Here is a 14,853-nt window from a genome sequence, read left to right as displayed (position 1 = left end):
CACCTCTGCCGTACTGCCAGTGCTGGGTCCAAGCCTCTCAAAGACACTGGGTCTTCGGGATGTGCTTTCAGATATGGTCTTCGTGTTTTCCACTGTGACTTTCCTTCTAATTTTTGACATTTTGTACTACTTTAACAAAAAACGAGAGAGAGAGAGAGAGAGAGAGAGAGAGAGAGAGAGAGAGAGAGAGAGAGGGAGAGAGAGAGAGAGAGAGAGAGAGACTAAACAGTAAAATTCTTCAATTTAAAATAACTGAGCACACAGCACATAACTTGCAAGTAGATAAAACTGTAGATTAACACTGTAAAAGTATAAGGGATTTTTCTCAGGACAAAAATAAAGGAATAGGAGGTCACAAGTAAATATAGGTATACAGAAGTTATCTTCTAAGACACAGGTCAGGGCACATGCCCAGGTTTCAGTCTTGATCACCAGTGGGGGGCGTGCAAGAGGCAGCTGACCAATGATATTTGGTCTCATCATTGATATTTCTCTCTCTCTCTCTCTCCCTCTCCTTTCCTCTTTGTTTCCCAAGTAAAAAACGATACAATGAACCCTTCATAATGTAGTCAGTATTATAAGACAATCTTTGATTTAACTTTTCTTGAGCTTATTTATTCTTAGTCCACATGTAAATTTACAAAGGAAAAGTTGGTAAAATTTCAAATGCCCATTTGTTTTACTAAACAACAACAAAAAAAACTAAAGCCAATGAGTGGAGATGATGAAGAGGTAGAAAATGTAGAACTTTGTTTAATTGAGAAAACCTCTATATAGTAATTTAAAAATGAGCAGAATTTGAAAACTAAATATGTAACAAAACATATAGGAAAAGTTAGAACAAAAACATTTTAAAGTTCCATTTGTTACTATAAATATTAACATATAGGTTACATTGTAATGCTCACTAATTTTAAAAACATTTGTTAATAAAATCAAATGAGTTTTAAAAGTTCCATATTAGCTATTATTTGTTATGTGGAATGTGGAAAAGGGGCACCCATCCCACCACATTGTCTCTAAGAAAACCAACCCCAATCTTACAATTTTTTCTCTCTACTATCAATTGAAATGGTTAATTCTGTCCTCAAAATGCCATTCCCAACATGCCCTCATTCCCAATACACCCTCCTCCAAGAGTCAATGGTAGTGTTTTCCACAGTTGGGGCAACAGCTGTTTATTATTATAGTTGTGACACTGGTCATCTGTCAGCTTCTTTCTTGTTTTGCTGAGGGCTCCAGGTATTAACTCTGGTTTCTCTTCTTGCTCTGTAACCTGTGGGTTGGATCAGCACTGTTTTCCTTCCCTGTATAGTCTCACAGCTTCTCTTCAATTCCAGATCCCTAATATAAGCTTAAAAGATTTCAACGCGTTTGGACTGCTATGTCAAAGACTATCAAGTGAGAACTAATAGCACCTCTCCTTGTATTCTTGCCACTAAAAAAGTTCCTTCACAAAGAGACAAAGTTGCTTTTACAGGTGACATAAGAACTTCTCAAGGTTCACCTAAATAATGCTCATCCCAGGAAGTTTACTTCTAGCTACTGTTGAGTCTACCAACTTAAGGAAGAACAGCAATGAAGTAAAGGACTCTCTTTTCTCAAGAGAGTTCAAGAGTGTCAGACCTTGCCCCAATGAGTTTGAGTACCAGGTCTAGGTTACAGGAAGACCCTAACTAAAATAATAATAATAATAATAATAATAATAATAATAATAATAATAATAATAAATCTGAAGCAAAAGGGAAAAAGTAGGAACTAGAGTTTTCTAAATGAAAGAGGAATTCTTCTGATCATCTATCTACGGTAAGAACTTTCATCGGTAAGAACTTTCATCGGTAATCAAGTTATCTAAATATACTGAAGCATTCATGATTTTGCATAGAAAATGCTTTATGCTTGCAAAGAATACAAAAAATATTTTATGTCCTACTTATCTAAATATGTACACATAATCTAAAGTACAATAGAAAAGCATTTAATCATATATAGTAATTAATAAATTTAAAGTGTTACCAACTAATGTGACTTAATTAGAAATTTCAATCTAAAAATTTGGGCTTACAAAGGAAGGTAAATATTGCAACAGAATAAAATGCAAATTTGACTGGGGAAGAGGGACTTTTCAATTACTATCTACAGAGGCTTCAATAACAAGTAAATGTTTCAGAGTAAATGAGAAAAATTAGAAACAATTTTTAAAAAATGCAAATATTGAAGTCTTCCCTAGCTCAGAGTCTTTGAAGGTTTTCTTTCTAGTTTTGTTTTCAAGATTTTCTTTGGTTTTCTTTGCCACCACATTTTACACTATGTCTTTCCCAAACAGCAGCATTATTAAAACCAAAGTGACACTGGTGAGTCTACTGTTTCAGTATCTTCTTATTTTTCCTCTTCATTTTCAGAGTTAATGAAAGACCAGAGGTTATTATATTTTTTTAATTGAAAAAGAAAAATAGGGGATAAAGTTTGAATCATTAAGACACAATAAAACACAGTCTCAATAAATGGAACTGTCCGCCCCCTCAAAAAACAAACATCATAATGTCTGAAATTCATGCTATAAATTTGACTGAGAAAGAAAAAAACATATAGCAGCCTCTTTGTAAACAATTATTTCTGAGGTCTAAACCATGTATCAGCTCTAGTATGCTCTCTCCAATCCTTGACCACAACTTTTTGAGGTCTCATCTTCCAGTAGCAAAAATGAAAGCATAATCTGATGAGCAGCAGCATAATATTAGTAAATCGTCAAATAATTAAAGACTACATAAATGTATTAACTGGTAGTAGAATAAATCCCTACCCACTGCAGTTCTAAAATAAAAAGGGTTATGTTAAATATTAGGTCTCTTCACATTTACATTTTATATTTTGAAAGAAAAATTTAGGTTTATTTGATGCATAGTCTGGGAGAATTTTTTAAAAAGAACTTTCTAAAACAATCTTGCACATCACTTATATGTAAACAGACTAAAACAATTCCAAACTGAATTGTGAACTGAAGTGACCAAGCTAACCTGACAAGTATGAACATGCTGCACTGTGCAGAAAAAATAATTTGTTAAAAATACTATGCACAGAAAAATCCCATGCTGGTAACCAAAGAGAAGTAAACAGAACTGCAAAAGACAAACAGAAGAAAGAAGAAGAAGAAGAAGAAGAAGAAGAAAGAAGAAGAAGAAGAAGAAGAAGAAGAAGAAGAAGAAGAAGAAAACAACGACGACACTATATATCAACACAAGTTAGCATTTCAATTGCTATAAAATATCTGCTGAAACAGTACTAACTACATGACAAAGAGAGGTTTGAGGAGATGGGGAAACCAAAGAGCATTGAACACCATTTCTTTAAATACGTAAATAGAATGCATTTTATAATACAAATTAACACTGATAATTTGTACGAGTTAAATTAACATCTGCCCGAAGGATGAATCTGCATATCTTAAAATATGCAATCAATGTTCATTTCAAATCACCAATAATTAGGAAGCCAGTAAAAGTCATGTATTTGATAAAACTGGATCCTACCAGGTTCAGTCTTAGTTTTACCTTGGAACTATTTTTACAGAACAATTTGTTAAGTACCTGCATCAACATTCAGTATATTGTTGAAATTGTCATGTTACCATCTAAATATTTCATTAAGAAACAAAATTATTTGAAAATCTACAGATTTTGTTCACAAAACTCTCCAAAAACACTTTCGCTTAGGTACTAAAGACAGTAACTTCAAATATTACAGAACGAGACTAATTATGCCTGGATTGTACTGTATAAACATACTCAGATTTACTGCCAAGTATCATGAACTTTGAAAATTTGAGGTGTGAAGATCTTTTCTAAACTTTGTAAATAATTTTTTCACAAAACGGAAAACCTGAAGAGATTAAATATGTTCCTAATTTCCAAAGCAGTTCAAATTATCCGAAAACCTCGCAAAATAGTAGCTTGACAATCGACTCCACAGACAAGATCCTACCAATTCCATTTACTAGTAAGTAATAGCAACTCCGAATAATTCTGCAGCCACATAAATCATTTGTCACACATCAGATAAAGCCAAACATCAGGCCCCTCCTCTCATTCTCCCCGGTTTCTCCGTATAGTTGCCAAACTACCAACTAGGGAAAGAGAAGATGATAGTAGCACTCCTCAACTCCGAGGCCCTAAGTCAGTATCAGTGCCAGGAAATAAGACTAAATACAACCACAAGTAAGATACTTGCCCCCAGTAAGTCTGGAATGCGTTAAAAAAAAAAAAAAGAAAAAAAAAAAAGGGAGCTTCTAAATCTAAAACTATATTCCCGCAGCCTTTCACTGCATTCAAAAGCGAATACCACGCAAGGGTTCCCAAGCCCACCTCAGGTGCAGCCCTTTTCATCTGAGCCCACCTGCCCCCGCAGACAAACTCACCGGAATCAGAATGGGGGCGAGGAGGCCTGAGCGCAGGAGCCTTTGCAGCACTAAGAGGAGAAGCTCAGAACCGCGGCGAGTCTCCAGTGGATAAGGAGCCTGCCCCGGGCCTTCCCGCCCCGGGCCGCCCCGCGCCTCCCCCGCACCCGCACCACAGCGCACCATTCAGGCTTACCTCCGCCCCGAGCTCCCTCCGCAAGCACAGCCGGGAGGCGTCGCCGCCGCCGCCGCCGCCGCCACCGCTCAGAGGAGCCGGGGATGCGACTCCCTGTCCCCGCGCCCGGCCCCGGGAGGACGACAACACGGAGGAGAGGCGCGCGCGGCTCCCGGGAACCGGCCCTCGGCAGGCGGGGGGCCCCGGGGGCGGCTGAGAAGCGGAACTCGCCGGCCGCTTCGCCAGTATCAAGCGAGACTGGGCCGTGGAGAGAAAAACACCAAAGACACGCTGGAAAGTAAGAAAAGCCAACGAAAACACTTCCAGGGAACCAGAAGGATCGCCTCAAAATGCCGCCGGAAGTCGAGGGTTGCCCTGTTCCTCTGTGGGCCTGGGCAGCTTCCGGCTGCCAAATTAGACGTCAGCACGCAGGCCCCGCCCCTCCGCGGACACGCCTCCGCAGCCCTGGAGGCGGCGGTGGGAATTGGCCGGTCTTTGTGGGAGGCCCCTGGAGAGGGTCTTCTCAATTTCCCAATTAAAGATAATTTTAAGCCCAGACGGCCAGTGACTGAGCGTCAAACTGTGAACCCGGAAGTCAGGGTCGATTTATGGTCAGGGCTGGATTCCCAGTGTGCGTGTAGGAGGCAGCTGATCAATGATTCCTGTCTCTCTCTCTCTCTCTCTCTCTCTCTCTCTCTCTCTCTCTCTCTCTCTCTCTCTCTCTCTCTCTCTCTCTCTCTCTCTCTTTCTTTCTCTCTCTCTCTCTCTCTCTCTTTTAAGAGAGAGATTTTGTTCTTTTATTACATTAATTCTTAGTTCTTGCAATAAGTTGTTAACATTTATTGTCGAAAGTAAGTACATGTACTGGCTCTACAAAGTTCAATGAACGATGAGCTGGAGCCACAGGAAATATTTATTCTGTTATTGACACCACTTTCTGGGCCATGGTCTATTCCTGTGGAGCGAATAGACACACGGCTGTGTGTTTAAAGGCACAAGCAGAATTTGTTGAAAATTAAAGCAAAAATATTTAATGTATTTCTGGCAACCCTCTTCCCCCCTTGTTTAATGAGTTGCATTAAACTAGTTATTAAAATTGCTTGAGGTGGTTATGTTAGGAGCAGAATAGACTATTGGGGACTAGCTATAATTATAAGAAATATTAATCATGGTCTGTTACCATGATTTTTCTATTCTGATTAGAGAAAGCACATTTTAACCTGGCTGAAAGATGTAGGCCCCGGGATATGAGAACCTACATCAGAATGCCGTGCATATTCCTTTTTCCAGAACTACCTATTATGGAAAGATTAAACAATTTAGTCCTAGTCCTGGGGCGACCCCCAAACCCACATGGCCTGTAACCATTATACCTTGCTTACTTTCCCACATAATCTTTGTCCCTCTACCCAATATAAGCAGCTGGCTTGTGGAGAGGAGCAGAGCAGATTTTTGTGGATGACCTGCTGCTCTCCCACTCCCATGCTGCCAGCTTTATTGGAATAAACACTCATATATGATTCAATCCTGTCTCTTCTCAATTAGCTCAAGTACTGACAGACAGCCAGGACCCATTGGTTGTCCAGTTACAGTTAGTCAAACATCACAAATCAAAGAAAAAAAATCAATACCTACCTTCTTACAAGTTAAACAAAAAAGGGAAAATTGTGTATTTATTTATTACATTTATTTTGTTCTCTGACAAAACCAAAGGAATAAGAAAACCTTTTACCAAAACTAAAACTTAAAAAAGAAACTGGTACAATAATTTGGTCTTGGAATCAGTAAATTAAAATGTGAGAACAGAGTGAAAAAATCAAGAGCATTAAACATTTCTGATGGCATGCCAAGCTATTTTAGAGAGAGCAGCAAGAGCTTCCCTGCAAGTAGGTTTGATGAGATGCTTTGGCAGCAAGAATCCATATTCGCCTGTATCTCGAAGTTCAATTGTAAAGGCATATTTAATGCCCAAGTCATAGATCCAATCATCCGGACCTCCAGGAGCTAGATCTGTAAGAAGAAAAAGAAATTACTTTTCAAAATACAAATGTTTCAAATTAACTAACAAAATGTGTTCTTTCCCCCTAAAAATGAAAACTGCTTAGCATTTTTCTGATTAGTAAGTAATATACATTGCTGGTAAAACAATGGAGATTGGTGGAAAACAAGTTAAGGAAGAAAATCAGAATTATCCATAACTTTACCAAGAAGTGATAATCACCATTAATGTTTTAGTTCCTTTTGTGGTGAAGGCTTTAACCACAACAACAACAAAAATTAACTTAATTTTTAAAAATTTCTAAGTTATATTTTTCCTACATACTAAGATCATTCTATACATTCTGTTTTTTAACATTTCTAAACATGATACATGTTGTGACCAGTTTTGTGTATCAATGAGTTCAAATAATGTTTAACTCATAGCATTGCACTATAGAGCTGGGTGTAAATAATTTAAATATCTATTTGAGACCTTTTTATTTTTCTAATTTCCAGGTAATATAAATATCATTGAACAACCTTGCTTATACATAACTGCTTATTTACTTCTTTAGAATATTATTTCCTAGAAGTAGATTGCTGGAATAAGGGTATGTACTTTTTTTTTTCTTCCTTTTTTTTCTTTCAACCTTGCCTGAAACTGGCCCACAGGTTACAAGCACCATGAGGCCAGCCTCACTGTTACTCTTCCTCCTCTACGACCACCAAGATCGGTGTTCAGATCCGATGGGAAAGGGAACCGGAGGGTTAAGGGTATGTACTTTTTACAATTATTCTACACTAGAGGCCCGGTGCACAAAAGTTGTGCACGGGAGGGGTGGGGGTCCCTCAGCCTGGCCTGCACCCTCCTCAATCTGGACCCTTTGGGGGATGTCTTACTGCCTCTCACAATCCAAGACCACTGGCTCCTAACTGCTCGCCTGTCTGCCTGCCTGATCACTCCTAACCCTTCTGTCTGCCTGCCTGATCACATCTAACCACCTCTGCCTGCCTGATTGCTCCTAACTGCCCCCCCTGCCAGCCTGATCACCTCTAACTGCCTCTGCTTGCCAGCCTGGTCACCTACAACTGTACCCCCCTTGCCGGCTGATATGACCTGTGGGTCATGATTTGCTGATAGTTGGTTACATGTTTATTTTCTGTTCCTCTTCTCTCATCTCCCCCGCCCCAGGTTCAAAAAAGTAAAATCATTGTCTGTTATTCCACTGTACTTACAAAGGAATCGTTCAACAAATATTTGTTAAGAGTATGCCACATACATATTCTCATCACTGTGATAGAAACCAGACATTCAACTATAGTGTGCTATACTCTAGAGCACAGGCTGTCACTGAAAGGCAACTAATGTAATGGTTGTATACTAGATGTATATAGGGTTCAACCTACATGGCCTTACAGGGTGGCCTTGGACAGCTCCCATTTCCTTTTCACCTTTTATGACCTTTTCTGCTTCACTCAACTAGTGTGATGCCATTTCTATAACCCCTACTCTATAGCAATGAGCATATTTCCTAAATAGCATTTTGTCTTCTTTTTAACTATTCACTTGTTAATATAGCTTGTTCAGTGCTGTCAGAGCTATTATGCTTCCATTTGTAATTGTTATTATCCAATTGTTTTACAAGTGACCTTGCTTAAAGATTCCATTTAGAAAAATTAAATCTATACAGAAAAACCAATCACAGATTGTTAAAAAATATCTCACAGTTTTCTAAGATCTTAAGAAATACTTACATAAACTTTCTGAGCCACTGCCATATGTATATCTGATATCTTGACTAATATTCTCAATAGCCTGGGCTGCTTCTCTGGCCAGTAGAGACTGAAATCAATAGAATATGAAATTTCAGTTAATGTAAAACTTTAAAACAGGATAGATGGAAATTTCTAAAAAATTCAATCATATATTAATTGACTCAGATTATATACATGAATACATATAGAGTAGGATGGTGGTGGTCAGGAGCTGAGGGTGGGAAGAATGGAGAAATGTTGGTCAAAGGATACAAACTTCCAATTACAAGATGAAATAGTCCTGGGGATCTAAAATACAGCGTGGTGACTATAGTTAGCAATATTGTGTATAAGCAACATTGTCAATATACTTGAAAGATGCTTAAAGAGTAGATCTTACATGTTATCACTACAAAAGAAAAAAAGTAGTTATCTGAGATGATAGATGCATTAACTCTATTGTGGTAATCATTTAACAACATATATGTGTGTCAAATCATCACATTTTACACCTTAAACTTACATAATTTTATATGTCAGTTATATATCAATAAATTTGGAAAAAGCTGCATGTATGAAAAATCTGCATTTACCCAAAGGTAAATCAAGAAGAATAAATTAACTTAAAAAAATCTGTTTTGTTTTATGGAAATCTCAATTGAGTGACTCTAACCATAAACTCTTCTAATACCTTGAAAATTTTATTAAATTTGAAGAAAAAATAATTCTCATCAGCCTTTTATAGGAATTTATTAATTTTGTAAAATGAAGTATAACTATATTTCAAAGGCAAACAACTTGAGGTTACCCCATTCCTAGATAAAATTATCACCAAACTTTAAATCCAAGTTCTCTAAACAATATTATACCTAAGTGTCCTGATTCCCTTCTCATCCTTTTTAGAAACTCTATTTTAGTCTTGAGTAAAATGTCTAGTAACTCCCTAAGACTCATCCAATAAAAAAGATATTTTTTTGGTTATGAAGCAAGATAATAAATCCCATGTTACACTATATTTGTTTCTAGTGTACCCAGATACCCAGATCTTTTCTAAAGTTGGATGCTGTTCACCGTCACTCTCTTGAATAACCCAGAGGAATATCAGTGGATACGATGCTGTGCCATTCCTTTATTCAAAATAAAGATTTGAATGGAACCCTGTTGACTACAGAATGAAATGTAAATTTATTCTGACATTCAAATAAGCTGACCTTATCTTCACAAGCTGACCTCATCTACTTTCTGATGGTATCACCTTTACTTTGGCACTCTCACAATCCCCTGAACGTACTTCTTGTGGGAAACACCATCTGCTCAGCTTGAAATGTCTTCTCTTCCCTGTCCGTATATAGAAATTCCATCTTTCAATGTTTGGCTGAAATTGTGTCTGTTCCTTGGTATCATAGCATGTTATCATTCCCTTTACTTTTACTGTATTGTCCACTACATTACAAAAAAGGGGTAGGGGCTGCTCTTGCCTCAACACTGAAATTGGAGATGCTTTTAATAGGACTCTTTGGAGTTAGAGATGTCAGTATGCAACCAATTCCTAATGCTAATATCAAATTGGTGAGTGTTGTGCTGAGACTTGATCTGTCGTGGCTATTGTAGAAAGCTAGTGACCACAAAGCAGATGCATAATTCCAGAGACTCCTGTCCTGGTCCTTGCTCATATGGCTTCACATGTAGGTGGAAAACCCTAGATAAGTTTTTAATTCTTGAAACTAAATATTAATTTATTTCTGAAAGGCTAATAATAAAAATAATTCAACAGCTCTTACCAGTTCCTCATGGTCTTTGCTTCTGCTTCTGTTGTAGGAATATGGAAACACTATCATCTGGGAGTATGAATGCATTGTGATGTAAGCTTTAATATGGTTGATATTTCTTCTCAAGAAATTAGCGACTGCCTTCACTTCTGGCTCTGACTCAGGGAAAAGGCCACAATAGATTTCCGAGCACGAGAAACTTGATGCACCCTTCTCTGTTGTTAAAATGATAGACTTAAATTATGTTACATTCTATTGTAACTTGTGATTTTCCTTACTATGTATTCTCCTAGTATCTATAGTGTAACATTTCAGAAATGGCTTAGATAGAGCTCTGTAAAGAGTATATTTATGATAGCCACTACATTGTTAATGTCCCATTTGAAGTTGATTATTCACATGCCCTCATAGCAGACCTCTAACAGTTGCTGCCTGGGGGCAATCATCTTGCAACCTCGAGAAAGTCTACTCGAGTCTCAGAAATGCTTATCCTGTCTCCCAACTCCTGTTTATGTGAGAACAATAAACCCCATTTAAAATAATATATTTTATTTATTTATTTTACAGAGAGGAAGTGAGAGGGATAGAGAGAAACATCAATGAGAGAGAATCATCAATCAGCTGCCTCTTGCACACCTCCTTCTGGGGATGTGCCCGCAACCAAGATACATGCCCTTGACCAGAATGGAACCCGGGACGTTTCAGTCCACAGGCTGACACTCTATCCACTGAGCCAAACCGGTTTCGGCAAACCCCATTTTTAAAAATCCATTGTAAGTTTATTTTTTACGTTGTTTAAAAATTGCTAATTAACAGAGCCCATAAAAGAAAAGACTCATTTGGGAACTCAGAATATACAAGTCTGCTTTCAGCGCTAATTCTAACTTGCTCAAGTGGCTTAGTGTGAAATAAAATGTGATGGTGATATTTGGTGCCAGAGTAATGTTTACTCATTTCGTTGAAAGAGTAATGGCATATATTACTTCGAATGGCAGCCTGCCCCCAACACTTTTCCTTCCTGTCCCTAATTCATAGCGATGGATCCCCAGGGAGCCACCCCTTCTGGAAATAGCTGAATTGGGTCTGAATTGGGTCCTTAACTTGTGTCCTAAAATCTGAATCCCTCCACTGATAAGTTGAAATCAAGACGAATGTACTAGTTTCAGTATAGTTGCTTTTTTGAACAAAGAAGATAATAACAACACCAGCTGACACCCACAGAACACATGCTATATATCAGGAACTCTACAAAGATCTACACAAAATATTTTACTTAATCCTCAGAGCAACCCTATGAAGTAAATGCTGTTGTTTTAGTAGATGCAATTTGGGCACTCTAGTTGGTAACCATCCTTTACAATAAGATCCGTATTACATATTGTTAATCATCCAATCACTTGATTCTAATCTTGGCTTTGGGTAATTTTTTTTAACCTATCCAAACTTCAATTTCCTTATCTGCTTACTGAAAAAAATACATTAAATGAGTATTTAATGAAGATCCGATGAGTTAATGCATATAACGTTCTTTACACAGTGCCTGGCAAATACTATTTACTGTTCGATTCTTGTCCTAGTCATCATCGTTATCATTATCATCATTTGTACTGTGACCCAAAACAGCCAGTCCCATCACAGAGATGAGATGGGAGAGAAAGGCCTCATTGAGCTCCCTACACTGACTGCTCCAGGCCCAGTTCTAGTCTGTTTCTGAGTCCCAGCTGCGTTCTTGCCCTTGGTTCCTTGGCTTTACAGAGCTTGGCTTTCTTATTTAAGCTTGTTCTGCTTTCTTACTGTTATTTGCAACAGGAACAACCTTCATGTTCTTTTTCCCACAAGGAAATGTTGTACTAAACATCAGACGACTTTCCAAGTATTTTATTTATTTTAATTTTAATCAATAATGTGAATGGACAAACTAGTTTTGAGAGTTTGGTCAACTTTGAATACTCCTGGTCTTTTTCCCCTTGATATATAGTTCAAAAGAATAGAGATTGTACATAGTGGGTAAAAAGTTAATTTACAGCTGTTTGTTTTGGAAAATAATACAATACTAGATAAATAATAATATAAGAATAAACTCTGTGTTTTGTGTATTCACATAATCTACTTTAAAAATTATCTTTATTGTTGCAAATGTTGCAAATGTTCCTTTTACCCCATTGACCTCTTCCACCCTGCCTCTGCTCCCACCCCACCATGTATATTGGGGGTAGATGAAATGAGGACTTGAGAGAATTGGAGAGGCTTGTCCTTATATAAATCCTCAGACCAGAGCAGTTTAATAGAAATATAATGTAAGTCACATATTTAAGTTTTCAAGTAATCACTTTAAAAAAATAAACAGGTGAAACTGATTTTAATAGTACAGTTTATTACTTAACACAATATATACAAAGCATTATCACTTCAAATTTAACCAATATAAATATTATTCATGAAGTATTTTGTTACTTTTTTCACACTAAGACTTTAAAATCTGGTGTGCATGTTACATTCACTGCACATCTCAATGGAAACAAGCCACATTTTAAGTGCTCAATGGCCACATGTGACTAGTGGCTATTGTAATGGACAGTGCAGCTTCAGATTCTCATTCTGTGACTCTTTCTAGAGATGTCAAACATTTTAGTGGAAAGAGACAGTCAGGAAACTTGACTTTGAGACTGTTTTTCCATTAAGCAGGCATGTCAATCTGAACAAGCTGCTTTTCATGCTTCATCTGTACCAAGAGGTCTACCAGGTCTCTTCAAGTTCAAACATTATTTGCTCTGTAGGCAAGAAATGCCAGGGGAAGCAAATTCATAGAGACATAAAGTAGATTAGAAATAGCAGGAGCTGAGGGAGCAGGGAATGAGGAGATGTTGCTTAATGATTACAGAGTTTTAGTTTGGAATGATGTAAGTTTTGAAATGAATATAGGTGATGGTTCACCTAGATTGTGAATGTACTTAATGTTGCCGAATTGTACACATCAATGTCAAAATGACAAATTTTATGTTATATATATTTTACTACAATAAAAAATAAGTAAGAGACACCACCATCTCATAGAAAGAGAGAGAATGGATTTTTAAAAAGTGCATTCCCATTGCAAAAACTTTGTAATTTAACTTACCATTTTAGAAAATTAGTGTATCTGTCTTAAAAAGTTTGAGAACAGGGGTTTTCACAAAATTCTTCAAGTTATAGACTGAATTCTGCCTCCCTCCCTCCTCTTCCCTCCCCCTGCCAATTTATGTTTGAGTTCTATTCCACAATGTGCTGTGTTTGCAAATAGGGCTTTTACGGAGGTAATTACGTTTTAATGACTTCATAGAGGCATAGAGGTAAGGTCTTGATCTAATATGGTGTTCTTACAGGGAGAGAGAAATGAGAGAGAGATATAGAGAGAGAGATAGAGGGGGGGGGGAGACCAATGATGCATAACACAGATAAAAGGCCATGGGAGAACATAATGAGAAGGTAGCCATCTGCAAGCCAAGAGGGAGAGGTCTTGGGAAAACTCATCCTTCTGATATCTTGATCTTGGACTTCCAGTCTTTCTTTTGTTTAAGCCACCCAGTCTGTGACATTTTGCTATGACAGCTCTAGTAGAATAAGATATCCTCAACCTCATTCCCATCTCTAACATACGGACCATTTTAGTACAGAAGAAGGATAAAATGAATAAGTAGGCTTGATAAATGCCATTTCCTATTAATAAGTGAGGTGCTCTAATAGATCCTTTAGAAAGTATCATAAAGGCACATTCTAGTTGCTGGAACAAGAAACACGGAAGATTTAATTCTTCTTTCTCACTGGCTTACTTGGAACTCTCTCTTGTCTATATGCATGCTGCTTCTGTTTCTGTTTTTAATTCTTGTGTTATGTAATAATATATGACAACCTAATATAATATAGCACCATGCTATTTCTTTTTGGCAATAACAATATATTTTGACCACTTTGTCACTCAAATTAGGTAATAATGGTTTCACCATGGAAGTATTAAGTAAAATAGAGCACCAAAAGAGCTTAAAGATAAAATAAGTTCCAAAAGGGAATTTATAACGAAGAATTTCAATCAGCCCTGGCTGGTATGGCTCATTTGGTTGGGTGTCATCCCATGCACCAAAAGGTTGTGGGCTCCATCCCCAACCCCCAGTAGAGGGTGTGCAGGAGGCAGCCCTCAGTGTTAAGCTCTCACATCCATGTTTCTTTCTCTCTCCCACTCCCTTTCTCTCTCTGTCTCTAAAAATCAATAAACTATAAAGCCTGGCTTTATATCCCATATCTGTCACTTTTTAGCTCCATGATCTCCAACAAGGGACTTAACTTTTTAAAGTTTGAGATTCTCCATTCATGATATTTTGATAACGAAATCTAGGAGGAACACTATGTAAACCGCTCTGTACTTAGTATCTGTCAGCCCTATTTATTCTCGATAGGCCCCTCCATGCTGACTCAAAGAGTATGAGTCTTCTTTTTCATGGCTGCATAGTATTCCATGGTATAAATGTACCACAACTTTTTTATCCACTCATCTACTGGTGGGCAATTGGGCTGTTTCCAGATATTAGCTATTGTAAATTGTGCTGCTATGAACATAAGGGGTGCATACATTCTCTCTGACTGGTGTTTTGAGTTTCTTAGGATATATTCCTAGAAGTGCGATCTCTGGGTCAAATGGCAGTTCCAAATTTAATTTTTTGAGAAAACTCCATACTGTTTTCCATAATGGCTGCATGAATCTGCACTTCCACAGTAGTGTGCTAGGTTCCCCTTTTCTCCACATATTC

At 37.6% G+C, this 14,853-nt stretch overlaps 2 protein-coding genes and 1 non-coding gene across 14 annotated transcripts in view; all 3 read right to left on the bottom strand.

The window, feature by feature from the left end:
* The window catches only part of ZC3H13 (zinc finger CCCH-type containing 13), a 102,523-nt gene extending 97,566 nt beyond the window's left edge, over nucleotides 1-4,957 (bottom strand). For 7 of the 12 annotated variants that reach the window (XM_036458968.2, XM_036458970.2, XM_036458977.2 and 4 more), the window contains exons 1-2: nucleotides 4,590-4,957; nucleotides 4-129 (exon numbers count right to left, since the gene is read on the bottom strand). In XM_036458968.2, coding sequence (XP_036314861.1) covers nucleotides 4-120 — 117 coding nt within the window. In that variant the 5' untranslated portion in view covers nucleotides 121-129; nucleotides 4,590-4,957. The remainder of the gene's footprint in view (nucleotides 1-3; nucleotides 130-4,589) is intronic. The other 5 variants (XM_036458972.2, XM_036458974.2, XM_036458973.2 and 2 more) reach the window with 3 other exon arrangements.
* Nucleotides 4,958-6,207: 1,250 nt separating this feature from the next.
* Nucleotides 6,208-14,853, bottom strand: part of CPB2 (carboxypeptidase B2) — a 43,453-nt gene continuing 34,807 nt past the window's right edge. The window contains exons 9-11 of the mRNA XM_036458984.2: nucleotides 10,085-10,287; nucleotides 8,304-8,391; nucleotides 6,208-6,578 (exon numbers count right to left, since the gene is read on the bottom strand). Of these exons, the coding sequence (XP_036314877.1) occupies nucleotides 6,394-6,578; nucleotides 8,304-8,391; nucleotides 10,085-10,287 (476 nt within the window). The 3' untranslated portion in view covers nucleotides 6,208-6,393. The remainder of the gene's footprint in view (nucleotides 6,579-8,303; nucleotides 8,392-10,084; nucleotides 10,288-14,853) is intronic.
* On the bottom strand, nucleotides 7,198-7,317 carry LOC118731066. Its single transcript, XR_004991765.1, has one exon. It is a non-coding gene; the product is annotated as a small nucleolar RNA SNORA61 (small nucleolar RNA).

The sequence above is a fragment of the Pipistrellus kuhlii genome, unplaced genomic scaffold (assembly GCF_014108245.1).
Source record: "Pipistrellus kuhlii isolate mPipKuh1 unplaced genomic scaffold, mPipKuh1.p scaffold_m20_p_3, whole genome shotgun sequence".
Classification (NCBI taxonomy): domain Eukaryota; kingdom Metazoa; phylum Chordata; class Mammalia; order Chiroptera; family Vespertilionidae; genus Pipistrellus; species Pipistrellus kuhlii.
Note: the sequence above shows the minus strand (reverse complement) of the source record. Positions and strands in the feature narration are given on the sequence as shown.